Source organism: Dysidea avara, chromosome 5, assembly GCF_963678975.1.
Source record: "Dysidea avara chromosome 5, odDysAvar1.4, whole genome shotgun sequence".
NCBI lineage: Eukaryota > Metazoa > Porifera > Demospongiae > Dictyoceratida > Dysideidae > Dysidea > Dysidea avara.
Genome location: NC_089276.1, coordinates 22,224,372 through 22,248,753, shown reverse-complemented (window position 1 = coordinate 22,248,753; position 24,382 = coordinate 22,224,372). Strand labels below are relative to the sequence as shown.

At 38.0% G+C, this 24,382-nt stretch overlaps 1 protein-coding gene and 1 long non-coding RNA gene across 2 annotated transcripts; both read left to right on the top strand.

Moving 5' to 3' along the window:
• Positions 1–6,926: 6,926 nt before the first annotated feature.
• Positions 6,927–8,281, top strand: LOC136256781 (uncharacterized). Its single transcript, XR_010701648.1, has 2 exons — positions 6,927–7,312; positions 8,142–8,281. It is a non-coding gene; the product is annotated as an uncharacterized lncRNA (long non-coding RNA).
• Positions 8,282–14,608: 6,327 nt separating this feature from the next.
• LOC136256780 (GPI mannosyltransferase 3-like) lies at positions 14,609–18,830 on the top strand. The gene is made up of 16 exons (XM_066049802.1): positions 14,609–14,757; positions 14,807–14,924; positions 14,978–15,082; positions 16,731–16,840; positions 16,908–17,057; positions 17,128–17,179; positions 17,231–17,313; positions 17,404–17,529; positions 17,579–17,643; positions 17,706–17,747; positions 17,797–17,906; positions 17,951–18,018; positions 18,109–18,156; positions 18,205–18,322; positions 18,389–18,427; positions 18,479–18,830. The coding sequence occupies exons 1-16, from the start codon at positions 14,630–14,632 to the stop codon at positions 18,572–18,574; spliced, it is 1,458 nt and encodes a 485-aa protein (XP_065905874.1). The 5' UTR covers positions 14,609–14,629; the 3' UTR covers positions 18,575–18,830.
• Positions 18,831–24,382: the final 5,552 nt, after the last annotated feature.

The following is a 24,382-nucleotide window of genomic DNA, read 5'->3' as shown; positions in this document are numbered from 1 at the left end:
GGTGGCGGCCAAGAAATGGCTGTGATGGTAGGTTAATGGTTACATTTTAATAACGACAATTCAGGTGAATTTGGTGCCAAGACCAAGCGGCACAAAATTCACCTGAATTGTCGTTATTAAAATGTAACCATTAACCTACCATCACAGCCATTTCTTGGCCGCCACCTTGGATTTCACATCTTTTTTCACCATGGCCTTTTTGGGGGCCGCACCTTTTTTTACAGCTTGGCTGTTTTTGATTAGATATCACTTCTTTTTGTATTTGTATACTGCAAAGCCGGCCTATGGCTGGCTTTGGGGCTTTTTTAACCCATGTGTTTTTTTCTTTACCACAGGAAGAAGAAAAGAACTTAAAGAAGATTTTTAATGCTTCAATTGTTTTTGATTTTATTAGTAATTATACAAATTATATACATATGTTTATTACATGCCCATTATTCCCCACAGGATATTTTTTTGCAGTTGATCTCTCTACTGGGTGACTTGAAATGTAGCTGAACTATATACAGGATGGTTTCTTTGTAGCTGAACTCTCTACAAGGTGACCTCTTCTAGCTGGTCTCTCTACAGGGTGATTTGTTTCTAGCTGAACTCTCTACAGGTGATTTGTTTGCAGCTAAACTCTCTACATGGTGGTTTGTTTGTAGCAGAACTCTCTACATGATGGTTTCTTTGTAGCTGAACTCTCCATAAGGTGACTTCGTCTATCTGAACTCTCTACAGGGTGATTTTTTTGTAGCTGAACTCTCTACAGGGTGATTTGTTTGCAGCTGAACTCTCTACATGATAGTTCCTTTGTAGCTGAACTCTCTACAAGGTGACTTTGTCCAGCTAATCTCTCTACGGGGTGATTTGTTTCTAGCTGAACTCTCTGCAGGTGATTTGTTTGCAGCTGAACTCTCTACATGATGGTTCCTTTGTAGCTGAACTCTCTACAAGGTGACTTTGTCCAGCTGATCTCTCTACATGGTGGTTTCTTTGTAGCTGAACTCCCTACATGATGGTTTCTTTGTAGCTGAACTCTCTACAAGGTAACTTCTTCTCTACAGGGTGATTTGTTGTAGTTGAATTCTCTACAAGGTGGTTTGTTTGAGGCTGAACTCTCTACATGGCAGTTTCTTTGTAGCTGAACTCTCTACAGAGTGATTTGTTTGCAGCTGAACTCTCTACATAATGGTTTCTATGTAACTGAACACTCTACAAGGTGACTTCTTCTAGCTGATCTTTCTACAGGGTGAATTGTTGTAGCTGAACTATCTACAAGGTAACTTCTTCTAGCTGATCTCTCTACAGGGTGATTTGTTTGTAACTGAACTCTCTGCATGATGGTTTCTTTGTAGCTGAACTCTCTACAAGGTGACTTCTTCTAGCTGATCCCTCTACAGGGGGATTTACTTGTAGCTGGACTCTCTACAAGTGATTTATTTGCAGCTGAACTCTTTATGTGGTGGTTTCTTTGTAGCTGAACTCTCTACAAGGTGACCTCTTCTAGCTGATCTCTCTACAGGGTGATTTGTTTCTAGCTGAACTCTCTACAGGTGATTTTTTGCAGCTAAACACTCTACATGGTGGTTTCTTTGTAGCTGAACTCTGTACATGATGGTTTCTTTGTAGCTGAACTCTTTACAAGGTGACTTCTTCTAGCTGAACTCTCTATGGGGTAATTTCTTTGTAGCTGAACTCTCTATATGATGGTTTCTTTGTAACTGAACTCTCTACAAGGTAACTTCTTCTAGCTGATCTTTCTACTGGGTGATTTGTTTGCAGCTGAAATCTCTACATGGTGGTTTCTTTGTTGCTGAACTCTCTACAAGGTGAATTCTTCTACCTGATCTCTCTACAGGGTAATTTGTTTGTAACTGAACTCTGTACAAGTGCGTTTTGTGGGTGATCTCACTGCAGGTTGATTTGTTTGCAGCTGAACTCACTAAAGGGTGATTTTGCTTGTAGCTGAACTCCTTGCATTGTGTCTAGTTTCTAGCTGATCTCTCTACAGGGTGATTTGTTTGTAGCTGATCTCTCTACAAGTTGATTTGTGTGTAGCTGATCTCTCTGCAGGTTGATTAATTTGTAGCCAATCTCTCTACAAGGTAATTTGTTTGTAACTGAACTGTCTATAAGGTGATTTATTTGTAGCTGATCTCTCTGCAGGTTGATTTGTTTTAGCTGAACTCTCTACAGGGTGATTTACTTGTAGCTGAACCCCTTACATTGTGTGTAGTTTCTAGCTGATCTCTCTACAGGGTGATTTGTGTGTGGCTGATCTTTCTACAGGTTGATTTGTTTGTAGCCGATCTCTCTACAGGGTAATTTGTTTGTAGCTGAACTCTGTACAAGGTGCTTTTTTGTAGGTGATCTCACTGCAGGTTGATTGTTTTGTAGCTGAACTCACTAAAGGGTGATTTGCTTGTAGCTGAACTCCTTACATTGTGTCTAGTTTCTAGCTGATCTCTCTACAGGGTGATTTGTTTGTAGCTAATCTCTCTACAAGTTGATTTGAGTGTAGCTGATCTCTCTGCAGGTTGATTAATTTGTAGCCGATCTCTCTACAAGGTAATTTGTTTGTAGCTGAACTCTCTATAAGGTGATTCGTTTGCAGCTGAACTCTCTACATGGTGGTTTCTTTGTTGCTGAACTCTCTACAGGGTGTTTTGCTTGTAGCTGAACTCTCTACAGGGTGATTTGTTTCTAGCTGATCTCTCTACAGGGTGATTATTGTAGCTGACCTCTCTTCAGGGTGATTTTTTTCTAGCTGATTGCTCTACAGGTTGATTTGTTTGTAGATGAACTCTCTACAGGGTAATTTGCTTGTAGCTGAACTCCTTACTTTGTGTCTAGTTTGTAGCTGATCTCTCTACAGGGTGATTTGTTTGTAGCTGATCTCTATACAAGTTGATTTGTGTGTAGCTGATCTCTCTGCAGGGTGATTTGTTTGTAGTCGATCTCTCTACAAGGTAATTTGTTTGTAGCTGAGCTATCTATATGGTGATTTGTATGTAGTTGATCTCTCTGCAGATTGATTTGTTTTAGCTGAACTCTCTACAGGGTGATTTGTTTCTAGCTTATCTCTCTACAGGTTGATTTGTGTGTAACTGATCTCTCTACAAGCTGATTTGTTTGTAGCTGATCACTCTGCAGGTTGATTTGTTTCTAGATGATCTCTCTACAGGTTGATTTGTTTGTAGCTGAGCTCTCTGCAAAGTGTTTTGTTTGTAGTTGATCTCTCTACAAGGTGATTTTTTGTAACTGACCTCTCTTCAGGGTGATTTGTTTCTAGCTGATATCTCTACAGGGTGATTTTTTGTAGCTGACCTCTCTTCAGGGTGATTTGTTTCTAGCTGATCGCTCTACAGGTTGGTTTGTTTGTAGCTGAACTCTCTACAGGGTGATTTGCTTGTAGCTGAACTCCTTACATTGTGTCTAGTTTGTAGCTGATCTCTCTACAGGGTGATTTGTTTGTAGCTGATCTCTATACAAGTTGAATTGTGTGTAGCTGATCTCTCTGCAGGTTGATTTGTTTGTAGCCAATCTCTCTACAAGGTAATTTGTTTGTAGCTGAACTATCTAAAAGGTGATTTGTTTGTAGCTGATCTCTCTGCAGGTTGATTTGTTTTAGCTGAACTCTCTACAGGGTGATTTATTTGTAGCTGAACTCCTTACATTGTGTGTAGTTTGTAGCTGATGTCTCTACAGGGTGATTTTTTGTAGCTGAACTCTCTACAGGGTGATTTGTTTCTAGCTTATCTCTCTACAGGTAGATTTGTTCATTGCTGATCGCTCTAAAGGTTGATTTATTGCAGCTGAACACCCTGCAAAGTGTTTTGTTTGTAGCTGATCACTCTAAAGGGTAATTTGTTTGTAGCTGAACTCTCTCCACAGTGACTTGTGTGTAGCTGAATTCTGTGTAACTGAATTCTCTAGAGAGTGACTTAATTGTAGCTGAATTCTCTACACAGTGCATGACTTGTTTATAGCTGAACTTTCTTCAGTGTGACTTGTAATGTTCTGAATCTCTATAGTGATATATTTGCATAACTCTCCACATGGTGACTGTCTTCTTGCTGAACTGTCTATAAGATTAACTGTTTGCAGCTGAACTCCCTACAGAATAACTTGTGATGTAATAAAATTCTATAATGGAATAAATAAATTAGCCGAATGCTCTATTAGGGTGACTGTTCTATTAGAGTATCTCGATCTCGCATTTGCTACACGGAGTTGGCTTTCGAATCATAACTCAGTGGTTTGTAATCCGATTCTTCTGTACTACTGCAAGGACTTTCTATGAAGATTATTCCAGCTATACACCGAATTTCAGCTCATTGCTCTAAGCGGTTTGCCTAGTAGGCGTGAAAACTAATACTTTTTTATTCATAAAAAACGATCGCGTAATTGTGACACAGGTTGGGTTTTGTATCATATCTCCGTGGTCTTTATCTCGATTCCTTTCAAACCACCAAAAGGCACTCCTACGATGGTTACTCCATCTACATAGCAATTTTCAACTCATTCCATGAAGCGGTTTACCCTGTAGGCGTGACAACAAATCGATCTTGTTTTACGCGAATAATCGGTCATAACTCCTGAACCATTCATCGGATTTGTACCAAATTTGTTGCTAGGATTCGCCGTTGGACTCCCTTTCTGTGTGCCAAATTTCAAGGCGATCGGAGTACGCGTTTGCTTGTTATAGCAATTTTTGCAAGTGTGCGAAAAGACGAAGAAGAAAAAAAAAACGAAGAAAAAAAACGAAACTTTGGCGGCTCGTATCTCGGAAATGGCTGGAGCGATTTCCTTCCAATTTGGAATGTAGACTCCCTTGGCTGGCGGGCAACTGTGTAGCAAATTTGGTTCCAATCAGATAAGTGATCACCGAGATACAAATGTGTGAAAATGACGTTTTCGTTCTTCCTGTCAATATACTCACGGGTGTGGCGCGCCAGCTTCTTGGGCCGCACGACACACTACCGTGTGTCTTGATCGGGCCAACAGGCAGCATGTCATTGTATATCTCAAGACTGTGTGCATCCTTTTATGAATAAGTAGGAGTCCCACACTGCTGATCCATACTCTAGGTGCAAGTTAATACATTTACTTTCTGCAGTACATCTGTAAAGGTTTCAAAGTTTAGCAACTATACCTAGCCTTGTTTCTTATGAAAATATAAATTGTCCAGCATTTTTGAGTAAAAAAATTCCCGGTGCTGGGTGACATTATAGTGCTGTAAAGAGTGATCTGCAATAGTATGATTTGAAATTCTACACATTAAATAAAGCCTTTGAGTACCTATATGGCAGTTGCAGGCTGTTCATCAACTTGAGTCTTATCTGCTTGCAACAACACACTGTATGTATTCATTGAGTCAACCAAACATCAATCAGTAATTTTCCCTTGAAAGAGCTTGTTTAAAGGTTTACAATGTATTTGAAATTGTATCAAATTGCTTTTCTAAAATCATTATTTTGAGGAGTGCATGTGCTTGATCTATGCATATCTTTAACAAATTGGTATCCTCACATGAATCTCCTGCTCTAAATATCATCATGCAGGAATTCACAGCATGCCTGCATGAATAATTAGTATACTGTCAGGGGTGGATCCAGGGTTTGATTAGGAGTGTGCCATATAGTAGGTAGCTATGTAAAGCTGGGGGTCTGGGTCCCCCAGAAGTTTACATGTAAAATTTTTGAAGTACGGTATAGTTTAAATATACCTTCTAAATAGTGCTGAGCGATAGTAAAAATTTTACTATCACGATAGTTACTCATTAAATATCGCGATAGTGAATGCTATCCCGATAGTTTATGAAACACTTTGCTCTTAACAAAGTCTTAGTTGTATAGCTATGATTTGCAGTCATATAGAAAGTTATTTTGCATGCACAGGACATTTGTTAATTAACTGCGTGGGCGGCTGATGGAATGTGGACTTTTGGTAAAGCTTTTACAGGCCACTCCTTTGTAAGAAAGCTGGTAATACCAACTGTAAAACAGTATGGAAGGGTTGTTAATACCATTTTAATGCAGATCTGAGCTTATCATAACTATCATGATAGTGATATCCCTACTATCGCGACAACAATAGTGATTTACTATCGCGATATATCGCACTATCGATACTATTGCTCAGCCCTACTTCTAAATAGTATACATTAAAGTAAGTAGCTGCCTGTAGGGATCAGTGACAGTCATGAGTTCAGCTAAGAGCCTAAAGCAATTATATTATAAGAATGAAGTACATGCAAAGGACTAACGTATGCAAAAAAAATATTAATAATCTGAACAGGCTAGCTAGCTATACATAGTTAAATGTGTGAAAGTTTCATTTTCAGTGAAGTATTCTCAATAGTACATACAGTGACTGTTCTGTTAGAGTATTTGACTGACTGCTTTATTAAAGTATCAATATTGATCTTGTGCATATAGAAAAGAAACTTTTTAGGTTGGGAGCAGCACGTGCTCCCTGTGCTCCCTTCTGGCTCTGCTAACCTCACAGGAATATACAACAAGATATTGTTTCAATTTGGTAGCCAGCCATAATATATTATGTGTTCCTTAAGTTGTTCATTGTGGGCATGCATGGTCAGTTAGGTCATGGCTGCATGTTTGAAGTTATACGTTATACGTGTCCTCATGTAACTGGAGTCAGTGATGTTAAGTTTATAGCTTTTGAATTATTGTAAAACAGATCTAGAAGTATGTGGTATACATTATCAATGTTTCATATCAGACAATTCAATGTATTTTAATGTCATTCAGCTACAGTATGAAAATGTACTGTTTGTTCAATTAGAATTTTAAAAATAAAATTGATTCTACAAAAACCTGTTAATTTTAGCAACTTTTATATGCTCAGCTGTATAGCACGTATATCATATAGGGGGTGGGTGGGTGGGAGGGTGCGGAGGGGAGGGGTGGTGAGCCGCCCACGCGCAAGAAGTGGTTGACAGTGAAAAAACAGTCTATAAGTATCATACAACTGTTTAAATATATACGTTCTTTGATATAGTATATGCATTAGTTTGCCAGTGATAGTTATAAACGGCGAAAAGAATGTAATGAATTGCCCGCCCACGCCCACGCCCAATTTGCGCCTTCGTTAAAATGGCCTTGCTCAAAGACGATTAAATGTCTATGACATAGTTTTCTGTATAAATACTTTGGTTTGTTTATCATGCTGTAATATTGTGCTGCTGTGTTATGCTATAATAATATTAATGCTTATATTATTTAATGATGTTTGTTTCTATTACTTTAGTGCACGGTGGGAGGTGGAAGCGTCCATGATGATGATTGGGCAATGTGCAAATAAGGTGAGTGTATGCTTTGTAAAAAGAAGCCCACGTAGCTGTGCAGGGTTCATCTTCTGTACAGATCAGCTTCTGTATAGTCTTTCATTATTTTATTTTTCCCGAGGGGTAGCCAACGCCCACGCAAAACACAGAAATGGTGTACCAGAGGGGTTGCCAATGCCCAAGCAAAGCACCAAACTGGCGTATACGAGACTCCCAATCTTTATGTATTTTTAAAAGCATTTAGTGATATTGCTAACTAGTAACTACCTGTACAGTTGTTGATCTACATCTTGTTCTAGTTATTCATGATCGATCATTGTCTACTTTGTTAAACTCACTTTCTCCTTTATTTTTACATGATTTTGGATTTAGGATTTGGTTTCTAATATATTTGTGTATTTCTGATTGGATTTCTCACATAGCATACAAGATTCCCAAGGCATTGGCTACCCCTCGCTTTTTACCAATAGCCAGTTCTTCTCTAGTTGACAAAGATTGATATTACAAACTAAATTAAATTCTTGATCACAGATACACATTTCCCTTGTTGCTATATGTGGCACACCACAAAATTAACCAATGTAAACAACCATTACCATACCTTGTAGTGTTTTATTTTTATGTGAATATGTAGTGAAGTGTGTGTGTAGTGTGTGTGTGTGTGTGTGTGTGTGTGTGTGTGTGTGTAGTGTGTAGTGTGTGTGTGTGTGTGTAGTGTGTGTGTGTAGTGTGTGTGTGTAGTGTGTGTGTAGTGTGTGTGTGTGTGTAGTGTGTGTGTGTGTGTAGTGTGTGCGTGATAAAGATTTTTTTTAAATTCACCAATTTAAATGTGACTGTTTTTCCACAGGTTTATACGTTGGAGAACTGCAACAAGTAACTTGAAATTTTTATAATGACCATTTTTCAAAATATTTATTTGATTACATGTACAAAATACAAAGATGTATCACGTGATCAAAAAAAGCATGATGTACAAGGACTATTGACCATTGAAAAGTTGATGAATTAAACTTTCAAGAACGTGATACTTCTCCATTGCAACTCGCCCACGCAATATAGCGCGCGCGTCATTAATAATCAGTGCTCAGCCAGGGTATGCGACTATTGGATTGAGATAGTGATTTTTATAAAATTATTTGTACCGTGTAAAACGTTCGTCACGAACGGTATAGCTAGCTGAAGTATTCAAGAAAGGATAGATCTAGCCTGGTATAACCTGGAATCGTTAAAAAGTTCGCGCCTGGATTGTTGAGGTGAGCCAATATTTTCATGGCCAATGGTTCTATGTGTAATGTTAAACCCCCTACTTTGTACCATGAAGAAGGCCGTATTAAGCTGTTACATTTTACGTGAAAGTAGATGTCATGCTGGCCATTCCTGCTAGAACCTGGAAAGGGTTTAAAAGTTATCTGACGATCCATAACAGAGCCTTGAAAACCTGCTTCCAGTGTAGACGCGTGTATCTTGCCAATAAAATTTTTTTTATTAAAAGTCGCTTAATTGTTGGATATGTAAGCATAGATCTACGGTAGTGCAAGCACTTGAATTACCCACTCACATGTGTTTATATCATATATTGTTAATGGCTTTTTAGAGTTTGTTCCGAGGATGCTAACTCTAGACCCACAACAGATCCTAGACATCAGGATGACGGAGAACCTCATAGTATCCTTCTATCTCTCCTGGCAGAGTTGTTAGTTCGTGTAATGTCACTGTTATCGGCACATGACAAGGTGAAGTTGCTATATATGTTTCACAGAGACTTCGAAGTGTGAGTGAAGCACCGTCACTGTGAAGGGAGTTTGTGTGGGCTAATTACCACAGTGGTGATGAAGGTTGTGTGACCAACGTATTGAACGTGTGTGGACAACATGTGAAAAGGGTATCCATATATTTTAAAGAGAATTATATGATAACTGTTGGAGGAAGAAAACTAGTTGAAATGTTAAGGTATTGTGCAAATGTAACACACAAATTGTCACCGATCAATTTCAAACAAGCGGTGCAATCAGGTTGCACAGCACATGCATCACAGTGGAATGGTGATATCCAGAAACTTCTTGCTGCACCTAACCATAGCATACACCTAAACATGCTCAATATTAGAACACACCCTGGTACCGTACTTTTGACGTCAGAAAACTTTGACGAATAGGTTTAATTCATCAAATTTAAATTCGTAAAATGTTTATAAGCACCTTTAAAAGTACAGGTTTTGTCTATAATTTCTTATAATTTCTTGATTTCGTCAACATTTTATTTGTCAAATCTGCTAAACTGTGAATTCGTCAAATTTTCTTACGTCAAAATTTCCTCGGTAGTCATGAAGATTTGTGGTCGTGGGTAGTATCACGTGATTTTAACGTACCACAGAATATTACCATTGTCACTGATATATGGTTAACTTTTGTGCTAAGCACTCACAGTCACCAGTTGGCCATACAGATCATGTTAAAGTTTATAGAGTAACAGAATTTCCACTAAATCTATGTACTGTTTTACCAGAGTTTCAACTGGACTTTAGCAAGACTGCTGCTCCACCATTTGTAACCCCCAGCAGTGTTGAATTAGATATAATGACACCATTATTAACAACTGATGGTGTGTGAGGTTGTCCAGAAAGCAGCAATAAGATCAAACACTTTGGAGAAAGCTTGTGCGCCGAGCACCATAATCAATCTGGAGAAAGTAATCGAATTTGACTTCGCAATATAAAGATTGTTCTATTAAGCACTTGAAACAAATTGCTATTGCATGTCCCAACTTTCACCGACCTAACTTGCAAAATAGTAAACAATGTTTAAGAGATTTACAAGGTCTGTGAACCATTGCTGATTCCTGCAAGGACTAAATTTGATGAACGTACAAGTGAAAGATATTGAAAGTCAGACAAAATTATGGGAAATATTGAGTGATATGAAATTGATCCATCTGTCAGTAGTAAAAGTTTGGTGGCCTTACAGTCTGGATGTATTGTGATGATTGCACATCCAAATCATTTAACGAAAACCTTTTGATATCCCACTTCACATCGCTTATCCAGTTCAACGTAATGTTTTTGAACTGGACACCAGTGCCCTCCAAGACATAATCACCAATTGTAAACACCTCAAAAGTTTATATTATTCTAGTAATTCCTATGGAGCATTAAATGTGCTTTGTAAAAATTCCTTACTTTCAGCAATTAACAACTGTAACTTGCAGTTGTACATCAAGTCATTTGACCTTCCTTATGCTTTCATGAGTACAATACCAGCTCACGGTAGACTGTGTTGAAGGTGATGTCAGTGACCAGTGAAGGTATTACTGTACATGTAAGGAACTCTCAACTCTCCTAATTTAATAGCATTTTATGCTATGGTAGGATTTTTGATGGTGAAGGAGTCTTGTTATGATTGGAAAATTTTGAAGCAAGACTGAAGCAAATGTTTTCTCATAGACCGTTGTTTACATTAGGGAGATACATAGCATTTAAAGCACACAGCATATCTCAAATGTTTGATATATAATAGTATCACAGAAAATGCAGACCTGCTTTCATTTTGGTAGAATATTAAAGCCATTACTGTGTATGTATTCAGATATAGCGTAGGTCTGTTTACTGGTATTACTTCTGTCCTCTATAATTATGTCAATGTGGTGATTACTTTTAGTGTGGTTTGTAATACACAAATAAACACTACCAAGTTACCGCTGGTATCATGTAGTATAGGCACACACTGTAAGTATTTCTGGGACCGCTACAGTTGACCATCATGGCATCACTTTTTCTTTTGACTTAGAGCCTGCACATTATTTGACCTGTGCCTTCACAACAAATGGATAGTGATCATTGGATGCAGTTAATAAATATTGTGACACACATGACTAGAAGTGGTACTATACTCTGCAAGTAAAAATCATTTGTTGGAAATATTTGGAAGGCACACTAATTTAACTACACATATTATATCACTGCCACTTTGCTATTCCTAGTACACTGCCACATACCTTACTCTCCTAAAAAGTTATATATATAATATATTTCTGAGGTGCTTCACAATGTGCTTCACAATGTGCTTCACAATGTCAGGGCTGTAAGAATTTTGTTTTTAACATTTATACAGCCCTTTGCTAGCAGTTTATGTTCAAAGTGTAAATTAATAAACTAATAGCTAGAACAGTCAGGAATTCATGCTTCTTTGTTGTTGTATTCCTGACCTAAAGCTGTTCGATATATTTTTCATACTAGCTAATTAGGTCTAGACATAAATGTACCACAGAAATTGCATATAAAATAGGTGCTTATTAGGTTTGATCAAACAACTATCGATTATTTGAATGATAAAAGTGGCTGTACAGTTATGTACATGTATTTTGTCAACAGGTGCTCTATTAGCATGCATGCATTGTTCTGGTGGAACATGAAGAACAGGGGCGTACCAAGGGGGATTTCCAGGGGTTTCAGGAAACCTGCCTCTGGGCTTTACACACTAACTGAATTACCATTACAACATTATAACTTCAAGTTTCTAGACTATGAAACATGCAAAACACTATAGTTAATAGTTTCTCACACAAAAACAACACTTATTGCAGCTCAGAATAATAATTAGTCACTGCAAAGCTGTAATAACAATCAAAAGGCTGAGATTGTCAGGCTACAGAAACTATATTCTAATATAACAGTCACAGGGGCGGATCATGCAGGGGTTTGGAAGGGGGGGGGGCACCATGCAGGGTAGTAGGTATATGGATCATGGAGCAGGGGGTTAATTGTGCCTCCCCAGAAGCTAAAGCTATGTCATATGTTTCAGGGCTGAAAATTAAATGTGTAGAGTGGTTTATGCACACATATATCTTAATCATACTGCTTTCTAAGTGGACTAAGAGTTGTGGATAAGTGACAACCATGAGTAGTTCAGCTACCTATAACTATATATTAGCCTAAAGAATGGCAGACACAAGACCATGTGCATTTCATTTACAAAATATTCTTAGCAGGTTAAATGTTAAAAATGCATTGCTTCATTTTCCATGGATAATGTTGCAAATGCTAGTTTCATACTCAGCAACTATGGAGGATTCTGAATAGCGTTTTGTGTGATGACTGTTCTATTAGAGTATTTGACTGCTCTATTAGAGTATCTCGATCTTGCTTTAAATTTTTTGGGGGAGGGGGGTGGCACGTCCCCCCCACTGAATCATTTATAGCTGTAGTGGAAATTCTTGCGTATACGCCCCTGCAGAAGGAGATCAGCATGTAATGCCGCAAAGAAGCACATTTTGGCGCCAGCTGGACAAAAAAATGCGTGATTATGCGACCAGTATGATCTCAGGTGTTAGCTACCGCATAGGCCACTCCAAATAAATTCTCTGTTTCCCGTCCACCGCCCGCATCTGGTTACTGTCGGCTTCCGTATTTTTCCATTATTTTCCAGTTATTCTTGCATACTGACAGGCTCAGTAAAAGCCATCTTGTAACAGTGTCAGCAGTACTATCAAGTCGGCACAAATGCACGTTTTTGTTATTTTTGCAACTTAAAAAGGAAGGAACAAGCTTAAGCATGCTTTTTAATATGCAGTTTGTAACGTTGTGCCAGGCAAATAGCTAATGGCTTGAAAAGCTGCTAATCTTTATAATGAAATTCATCAGGCCCGTAACCAGAGGGGGTTCGAGTGGTTCGGACGAACCCCCCTCCAGGATTACCTTCTTTTTTTTTTTTAAGTTTTAAGCTGGCATATAATTAAGACATGGGCGCCCGAAAGGTAGAGAGGGGCTATATGTAGGGCACTGAAGGCTGCTCTGAGATGTTAACTAAAGTGGAGCTAAGCCCCACCTCTACACAGCTAAGATCTGGGTGGGGATGAAAATTTGCTAAAAAGATCGATATACTCTAATAGAACAGTCATTAAAATACTCTAATACAACAGTCACTCAAATGTTCTAACAAAACAGTGACTCAAATACTCTAATCGTTCATGGTTAAAGCTTTCAAACAATTAACTGAACCTCTTCTATAATGTGCTTATCTGAACACTGTGCTATACCTATTTTTCAGATATGTATATAGTTATGGCTAAAATAATCAGATTAGCTACTATTGTTAGTAAAGTGTAGACAACCCAAATTATTAATTTGTGGCTCCTTAATGAATTGTATACTGATGTAGCTGAAGAGGTCTGTGCTTTATATAGCTGCTAGGAAACAAATAGTAATTACTGCTTAGTATACCTGAGAAATGCTTGTGCGCTGCTCTTGATGTTCAGGTAAATGTTTAGTTATTGGGATAGTGCTGGCCAGCTAACTATATAGCAAGGAAGTTCACAATAAAAATGATCTGCATGAGTATATTTGCGAAGTCCTAGCTCTTTCACTGATGTGCAGCGGTGTATATGGGCAGGCAGGCATGCATGGGGTTCTGGAAACTGCCCTCTGAAAATTCAAGCTAAAATAGCTGTAATAATATTGATAAAGGACTAACCATACAATAAGAAATCATGAATCATTGTAATTTTAATGTTTAAAATGTGTCAGTGGTGGAGGCTATGCCTAAAGACCCCTGCACTTATGAAACACCACCAAATAAATGTGAACCACCTTGGAAAAATGCCTTGTGTATTTAGCTATGTACTTGCATGTGCACTGTAAACCTCTGTCCTAAGAAACCACAACATTGTACAATACAGCCAAGAAGTCACATGTGACACAGATAGCTCATGTCACTTAAGTGTGACACAAAGGAATATTGGCTATTGAATGAGTAGAAGAGTACTGAGCAAAACAGTGATAGGTAGATAGTAAATGGATAATTTCATGTGTTGATTATTTCAATGTATAAAAGAAATGTATCTACTAAAATTAGCCCAAGCATGTATGTGTAGTTGCTGCACATACTGAAGTTGAGATTAACTTCGAATTATACAGTATGTCATATTTCAAGAGATTTAGTACTCAGAATTATACACTTACAACTGTTCTTTGGAGATATTAAGTGTGTAGCTACTATCAATTTAGGACAGTTAGGAGAAGTCAAATATTAAAGTGTTGTCAGCGGCTGGGGCTGTGCCCCCAGACCCCTGCTGCTGTAAACATCTACCATGTCAAAGTTGAACCCCCCTTTGACAAATCCTGGTTACGGGCCTAGTAGTGAAATGATGGAAATGAACCACCCGCCCGCATGCAGACATGCCAGAGTCCAGGACGGGAAACAGAGAATTTATTTGGAGTGGCCATATATGCTGACATCATGATGATGCAGGTATTTTCCCGTTAGTCGTTGACAGGTTTCCGTTCGCTTTTGCGCATGTGTATCCAGTAGCTATATGGTGAAATAGTTCACTGTTGTAACTACAATGGTAGGCACTAAGCTGTTCCTCGTCGTACTCGCATTTAGATTACTAAATGCTCTGCTGTGCCAAACTGCATTTGTACCAGATGAAACATGGCAATCATTGGAAGTTTCACACAAGATGGTTTTCGGGTGAGTGATCCATGCCATACGCCATATAGTATATAGTACACTTGAATAGACATGGATACTTGACCTGGGAGTGGCAGAAGGGCATTCGTGGTTACACTTACCCTCTCATATTTGCTATCCTCTACAAGTATCTACAACTGTTAGGAATGGACTGGCCTTACTTGCTGGTGAGCAGCCACAGTTATATAGCCAGTGTATATTCTGTATTGTATGTCACCAGATTAGGTTACCAAGACTATTGCATGCTGTGTGTGCAGCTATTGCTGATGTGTGCCTGTACAAACTGGCATATAAAATGTATGGGAGATCTGTTGGAATGTTTGCCGTATCCTTATATGACACAGTGCGGTTATAATAACACACTATATTGGTTACACTTCACTAAATACACAAATCCCTGATGCTGCATTTTGGTGGCTCTGGTTACTACAGGCTGCGTGGCCATTACAGGGACATATTGGGATTTGCCATTAATTCAGTTAGACTGTATTTGCTTACAGTGATTCTGTGTGTACTGACAGCCAGTTATTGTAAGCAGTCCCTAATTGATGAAATTATGTAGCTAGACACAAATGGCTGCACATTTAATCATATATAGTATGATATGTATAGGCATCTTAAAAGTTTTCACTTAAAATCAAATCAGCCTCACAATACCTTCATGGTACCTTTACAGTATTGGTTTATAAACCAAGCCCAAAATGCCTTGGTATGAACTACAAAATGTTGCTACAATTTAAAAAAAAATTTCTGCTGACTGACTGATGCCTTCAGACAAACATAACTTGATAATGGCTACAGCTACTGTCTTGATTTTTTTCACTGTTTGACGTTGCTTTAGCCCAACAGGTGCCTTTTGGCATACCACAGTGTATGTGCATGGACTTACCTGTGCCCTCCTTTGTAAGTAAACAAATAAGTACAGTGAAAAATTAGGAATTTTAAGTTTGACTAAAGTATGTATGCATTGAGCTGGATCCTCAAAAACATATGGATGTAAAATTACACACGATCTTGAAATTTGGCTCATTTGTATATAGCACTACTTGACCCGCTAAATTTTTTTTTGTTTGAATGCCTGATACAATATTTACGATCAATCAAAATTTCCACCATACATTTCCTATGGGGAAACCATAAAAGTGTAGTGTCCATTACAACCATTTCCTGAACTTGCAGTGGAGCCAAACCATACATGTCTGTTGTTGCATGACAATTTTATTGTTACCACTAATCATCTGGTTGGCTGAAATGTCAATTCTCTTGAGAAAAAATCCACATTCATTTTTAGCTGTTTTTCAGAATCCAGCTCAACTTGTACATGCTATAAGGGATCAAAGTAACAGGAGAGGTCACCTACACCCAAAGATATACTTGTGGACATTTATTCCCTACTTCAGTTATGGGTATAGACTGAATTAGGGATTAAATGTCCACTAGTATATCTTTAGGTCCCTTTTTATTACCTATTTCTTTGATTCCTATTGTACTTGTATGGTATAACTACACAAGGGTGGATCCAGGAGCTGTCAAGGGGAGGGGCACAATGCTGCACAAACAGGCTAAGTTGTAGGTGGTTCTGTGGGAAGAGCCAGATTCTCTCAAGTTGCTGTATTTTTGAAGCAGCAAAATTTATACACCTCTTAGTAGTGTTTCACTATTGATTTTTGTTCATTTGGCCTTTGAAGATGGTTGTGAAGTCTTAAAAGCTGTTTAAAATGCTATGAAGGTCTTAAACATCAGCAACATATGCACAATAATTTGGTTTCAGGTGAAATTGTAATAAATGGTGCATACTTTCATGAGTTATAAATTAGTCTTTACCTTTAGTATTTTAATTAAAATAAGTATGGCTCCTCCACAACATTTGGGGGGGGGAGGGCATTTGCCCCAAATGCTCCATCCTGGATCCGCCATTGCTACATTTAAGGAGGTGCTTGAAAAAACTAGTGTAACACCCTTAACTTGTGTAGCTCTTGTGTAACATTTCTAACTGGTTCACTTTCTATTGTGTTGTCCGAACACTTACTAATTCACTGGAGACTACATTAGGGGTGATCAGTATATATTTACTATACCACAGGTAATGAAGCTATAATTCATACCTTCTTCAATAGTATATTGAAATAACAATTATTTTACATGTATAGATCTTTTACAAGTGGAGTTGTTATTGCAGCACTTTCCTGTATGATACGCCCAACAGCCACTGTGTTCTGGCTCCCAGTTATTGTACTTCATCTACACTGGTTGAGACCTAATGAAAAACTAATATGTCTCCTGAAGCTTGCTGTAGTGGGGTGTGTATTAATGTCATTTGCTAGGCTGTATTATGACATGCTTTATTTTGTCTTTATGCATGTCTGTCAGTTGCTGTACAATGTTTTGGTCAGCCGCAGTTGACAGATATTTCTATGCAAAGGTAATGCAGCAGTAAAATTATTCACCATATAATATTATTATGTTATTGTAGTGGATCTTTGTTCAATACCGGTTTTTACTGTTCAATGTCTTGGAGGGAAAGTCAGCCATCTTTGGGACACAACCATGGCATTGGTAATTCACTATAGTAGTAGGTTAACTATCTTTATAAGTGCATGCTGTATGATCATCTGACACATGTATTTTGTTTTATTCAACCTCCAGGTATTTAAGTGAAGGTGTTCCAGTTATATTGTTTAGTTTGCTGCCATCTTTTCTGATTGGTGGATTGAAGGTCACCAACCACAAAGCGCTCTATTTTGTGAGTCTCTGGTACATCATGATCCACAGGTTGGCGTGACTAGCTCTGTTCTGTGCACATGTGATTGTGTTACTTTAGTATGTTACGACATAAGGAACTAAGATACATTTTCCCTGTAGTACCATTTGCCTGCATTTATGCTGGTAGGTCTATAGCAACTATGTAATTATCATCACTAGCTATAGTGACTTGTTTGTTGTAACAGGATACCACTTGAACTCCTTGTGGAATAGACACAAATACACTGGTAATTCTATTTATTTATAATGAATTGCATGTGTGATGTGATGTCACAGTCTACAGGTGTTTGGTAGTGTTAGCTCTGGCTAGCAATATTCCAATGGCTCTGTATTTCTCATTGGTACATCACAGAGGATCATTGACTGTGATGGATGAACTTAGACTAGTAAACCAATTGCAGTAATGTCACTATCGAATTTGTGTTTATAGGGTATTGACAACCACCCTAGTCCGTCCGTCTTGTTTCTAACTCCATGTTATTCAACACCTTACTACAGGTACTTTCCATCATTTTAGTGATGGTATATATGACAGGTGGTTATACAAAACCATAATGTTTCTATATGCACATTGTTCCAATATTTCAGTCACATCCACAGAAATGTTTCAATGAGAATGCTCACCTGCTGGCCATTGTAAGTATACCCTCAGTATACAGTGTAGTCTATGGACAATCTGTTTAGTGAAAAGAATAATGAGCTAGAACAGTTTCACAATAATCCTCATCAGTGGTTAAACAGCCAGTACCCCAGTCCTGAAGACTTGCCTACTCATTTGGTCATGTACAACTCTCTCAAACCAGTAAGAAGACCATGGTGTATTAGATAGTACATATCTGGTAGATTATGTTTACTACTACATATATAGACACTGGAGCAATTTCTAACAGATAACCATTACAACAAGGTCAATTAACTACATACGTAATGTATACTGTTCATGGTATCTCTTGTGTAGATCAGTGAAATGTTTTATACACAGTTTGTAGATGAGGATGGCACTGGACAATACCTACAAGTTTATGTCAAGGAAAATACTAGTTATCACCAGTAACTTAAGATGAACCATGCTAGCACAGAACACTATTGTAGACATTAAAAATGTTATTACAACACAAATGCATTGACAGATGTGGAAACAATCTTGGGAAATAGGAGTGAGTCTGGACTTCCAGTTGTCGTGAAGAGGTACTTCTTACACAGCCATACTGACTCATGGCCTTTAAAGTTCCAATTTAGGAGCACTTTGTATCTATGCACTGTAAAAAGCTGATTACAAACATGGTAGAAACATATGTGTGGCAGGCCAGAAGGAGGATAAAAACTTTAAGTTCAATATGATTGTTTTACATTCTAGTCTACAATAGATCATTCTTTCTTTATTACAAAAAGATTAGTTGTAAATACTAACTCAAAGTATCATAAAAACACTGGCATACACAGCAAAAAACCAACAGAAAACATGTACATGCACCACACACACACACACACACACACACACACACACACACACACACACACGCACACACACACACACACACTCCGGTTACCAAGCAGCACATGGAATACCTGTGCACTACTCATGCTCAGGTGCTATAAGTCAGTGCAGGGCAGGATTACACACACACATGCACACTCACACAAACTCCAATAATGATTTTCATTGTGTTCTAATCTTTTTACATTGTCTGAATTGCTCGGTTTGAATGCAAGTGGACTGAATTCAAATGAAGTAAGTATATCACTAGCACAGAGTTTTGTGTGTTGGTTGTCAATCATACTATAAATGGGAATCACATGAAAACCAACCAATGGATGGTGGTGAGCAGACATGTATGCAACATACTTAAAACCAGCACTATTTGCAATACCTACAGTATAGTAAGCATGAGCAAAATTAACTTAATACACAGTTGCACAGTTATCTGCAGCTGGCTCCTATAGGTTTATAATTAAGGTAAGTAAAAGTTGCAATTGCATTAAAATCAACAGATATTAAAGATGATACTTCTCAAAGCTAGCAGAACCTGGTTTGTAACATTTCACAGAAAAAGATTGATGTACTCTAATAATACCCTAATAGAGCAGTCAGATACCATAATAATGCAACTGCTTTGTTAGGGTGTTAATGAGATCCATTACAAACTCTCAGGTTTTACTTTGAAGTTGCTCATAATTATAAACTCAAAGTTATTACTTATTATTTCAGAAAGTAGCAAAACATGGGAACTGAGGCATAGTGAGATAGGTTAGAGTTTTGAGCATTGAGCATAGCATAACATAATAGGTAAAAAAAAGCTTAGGATTCATACCCATTAGCTAACTATAACACTTGTATGCAATTCAGGCCTGCTACCAGCTGAACATTTTGTCTTATGGTTTGCAAATTCAGCTCAAACTTCTCTCACGAATGCAAGTTGTGTTTACAATAAAACCCCCCAACATTCTAACGTATAAAGTTGTAAACAGTGTGCACAATCATTACCAGAGCTGGAATCAAACATACAATTATAAATCAAACACTCTACTAATTGAACAGTTTGTCAGCAATTTTTCATTGGAATATACAGTAGCTTAAATTTTCTCTACACCATGGTCTTCAGCACACTGTGAAAGCACGAGCACTTTATTTGAACATGAAACTAGCAATACACTCAAGGACTGGTGAGTATGCAGCATGATGGACAGATGGTCAGAAAGGTTTCAGTTTTATGTTTATGTACATAATACAGATTGAACAAAACTCGTATATAATTAAGCCACTGCGCAATGTTGAAATATTAATGCATTATTATTCACTATTTATTATATTTTATTTATTTTTATTTAATAATGCTTTACAGCACAAGTGCTGAAGGTCTGTAGGACGTGTAGGACACCTGGTCCTACAGCCTGCTCAAAGACTTTAGCTACTTAAGGTGTGTTTGAAAAGTTGGAGAAAGGAGAAAAAAAAATCCATGACTGGACCTAGGTAGCCTCGAACCTGTAGCCATCTGATTTACACTCGAACGCTTACACTACTTAAAGGAAGATATATTTTTGCAATACTGTAAATTGTTATCAGTGGAAAAGATTGACATACTTGGCTTGTGTACTTTCTTATACTTTGTCTTCACACACAAAAAGAATTAAAGTGGTAGTGTATAGCCTTATTAGTAATTCTAGACCAATGAGCTACATAATTTAAACATTTAAACAGGGTAATTGGGAACAGTGGAAATGGAAACCGGAAACGGAAAGTGGAAATGGAAAACGGAAATGGTCAAATTGTCATATACATGCATCCTAGAGTAAAACCCTTGTTTAGTGGCCACCTCTTAAAGACCACCTTCTTATAAAGACCACCTCTGTACAAAGACCACATTGTAATTAGATTTCAAAGATGGCCAAGGCATACTGACCACTTCATTATAGGTCACCTCTTTACAAAGACCACTCTTCACATTGCAATAACAGCTAGATTCAAACATCCTATGTCATGACTGCTTTATCAAAACAGCTAAAAAGACTAGGGTCTTTAGGACATTATCTCCTATGAGACTTTATTTTCGTTGATACAGTAGATTGTAGTGTACTAGCTACATGTCACTTGCATGGAATATATTTTTTGTGTGACACATTCTGGTACCATCTTATTATCTATGCTGGTACAAACTAAGCAATGATGGTATAATGACTTGAGTGAAGTGTGGACAAAGAGATGACATTGATACGAGTCTTAAAATGCATGTTTGAAGCTTATTATTACCATGTAAGAGGTAGTCTTTATTAAAGGTGACCACAAAGTGGTCCTTAACCATCTTTGGGATCTAATTACAATGTGGTGTTTGTACAGAGGTGGTCTTTGTACAGAGGTGGCCACTAAACAATGGTTTTACTCTAGGGTACATTTATATGACAATTTGACCATTTCCGTTTTCCATTTCCACTTTCCATTTCTGGTTTTCCACTGTTTCCAATTGCCCATTTAAACATAATAAGCTGCTAAATAAATTATTTTAAACAGTTAATTTTGGACAATTTCTCAGAAGCCAAAGTTATCATTATCCATATACAGAAATTGCAAAACTTTTAGTTACGCATGAAAGTTGAGGCAAAAAGTTTGAGCAAAATTGTGAGCGTAATAGGTAAACTTTTTGAGCACTGCAGCATAGCATAATAGGTGAAATGAAAAGCATAATAGGCTTGTGCTTAGGGGAAAGGCATTAAGTTTATAAGCCATGAACTTCAAGTAATGTTCACAATTAACAAGTACCAGAGGATTAGTGGGCTGCAATAGTTCAAAACCAAAAAAAAACTGAAAACTCTTAATTCTGTCTGTTAGCTGGTCCATGGGTGGTGAGTTTAGAAAGAAGCACACATATTGACAGTGAAGTTCCTCTCCAGCAGTGACACAAAACTGCACAAGTGATGTTGAGAAGACAGAACAGCACACGCTTACTGCTTCCTAAATTATGGTCTAGCCCAATGCTTTGTTGTTCCATAGAAACACCTTCTGGTGAAGGAGACATCACAGACAGAGTATATATGTATGAGTAATGATGGTAGCATAATTACTAAAAGTGGATAAGAGATACAACCATTTTCACACCTATTTGTGACTTATGTAAACAATAGCATACACATTACTTTATTTAGTGGCTATTGTCTTGTTGCAAACTCATTTTGATATCATTCAACTGCTAGTGAACAAATTTCACTCAAATATCAATGTAAATTCCATGTTTGGTTCTGCAATCACTCACGCCAATTAGCAATACCTCGGTCAATCATAGGGTTATGATGCATGACCCATCTGCACTACAAATAAAGTAGGATGCATGGTGCCTGCAGGCAATGTATAAATAGTGTAGACTTGAGTCACTTGACTACATCTGGTTTTCCTATATGTGATATGTATCAGTGTTGAAACCGGGTCGGGTCAACCGGGTCACATTTTCTCCGGGTCGTCCGGGTCCGACCCGGTTTACAAATTATCCGGATTGGATCACGTGAAAAACGAAATTGTTCGTTTGACGACGTGGAAACTTATAAACGCTATCGCGTAGCTCTTTCTTGAGCCACGCCCACTTATTGTGTTACAAACATACGCTCAGCCACGCCAATTTATTAGTAAGTGCAGTCTGTAGCACGAAACCGTGTCTTTTGGCTGCCTGCAAGCTTACGTGGAGCCACGCCCACTAATCGATTATTGTAAGAGTTGTATATAGTCAAGTCTTGCAGTAGGATAAGTACTTTTGTGAGCCACATGCACCCACTTCAATATATCGGGAAATTGTAATACTGGGTAAGCACGAAGCCACATCCAATTGCTGTCTGTAAACTCGCAGTAGCTACGTGGAACCAAAACCCACTAATTGATTTTAAATTATAAGGCCATACCTATTTGATCTTATGTTGCGCGGGCCCGACCGACTATGTTGCGCGGGCCCGACCGACTGCATTTTTCTTCAAATGATATCATTTTGAAAATCACGTGTGCGGATCACATGTACTTATCAGCACCCTCGTGATATAGTCCAAAAGGGACCACTGAAGATCGCCAATGCTCTTAAGTTGTACAATACGATGGGAAAGCTCTTTTGGAGATTTATGTTTAAATCTGATGCCACTAGAAGAGTATGAAACTTAGATTTTTAGCTACATTCATTATTAATTTTGCATTTGTATGCTTGTGTTTAAAATTTTTATCATTTTCATTTTCAAACCAACCTACCTACCCAAATTTAAAATAATTTTGCCCGCGCAACATAAGATCAAATAAGTATGGCCTAAACTTACCGGCTTGGTTCGGCTAGTTATCACATAACTACTCGTTTACTCAACACGAATCGAACGCTCAAAACGTAGTCTCGCTCGCTTGCTCGAGACTACCCAAAACCATAGCCGAAACATAGCTCTTATCGCACGCCCCGACTTTAATTAATCCGGGTCAGTGGGTCATCCGGGTCAGCAGTAGTGACCCGGTTTCAACGCTGATATGTATTGTAATGTTCCTATAAGCTACATGTATGTAAATCATGCTAAAAGACCTTATTATTATTATTAATGCTTCACAGTGACCAGCACTGAAGGTCTGACAGCAACTTATGCTGCAGCCTTAGGATTACCTAACCTACCATTGAAATACCTTTCTCACCATGCACTAGTAGTTAGTGTATATTAAACCCCACCATTTTCAATTACAGAATACAGAGAAGTTATGAATTTCTAATCAGTAAGGGAGGTCACCAAGACCTGCAGCTATACTTTTATAGTGCACATTTAATTCCTTATATGTAGCTAGTCAGTATAGTAGCCAAAGTGATGATTAATTGCTCACTAGTATACCTGCAGGTCCAAGTGACCTCCCTTGTTTCATAACTTTTTACATCCCTACTCCAATCAATTCTTCCTTGTACTTATATGTTTACCTTTTTGTAACGTAATTGAACATGAGTACACTACATCAAAAGATAGAATGGCACCAGACATATCATAAAACAAATTTCTTGTCTGAATGCATGCCCTAGCTGGCTATCAATACCCAAAGAAAATTATGCATGGTGTACCCATTACACAGTGCTGCAAAAAGAAAAAACAATACAAGAAGAACGTACCTTGCAATCAATCCAGTTACTATGAATATCACAGAGGGTTTCTGTGGTAGTCACCACAAGGAAGCAATGTGCACTACCATTCTACCAACGTCTACAGGGAATTTAACACTTCTTGCCGCAATTTCGCACGAAATGCGTATTGTGCATACGCATGCATATTTGCTATATTTGGCTATTCTCGAAGTGAAATAACCTATATATATATGTTACCACCCCTGTTTAGGAATTTGTCGTGTATACAGCAATCTAAAACATGTTATGGG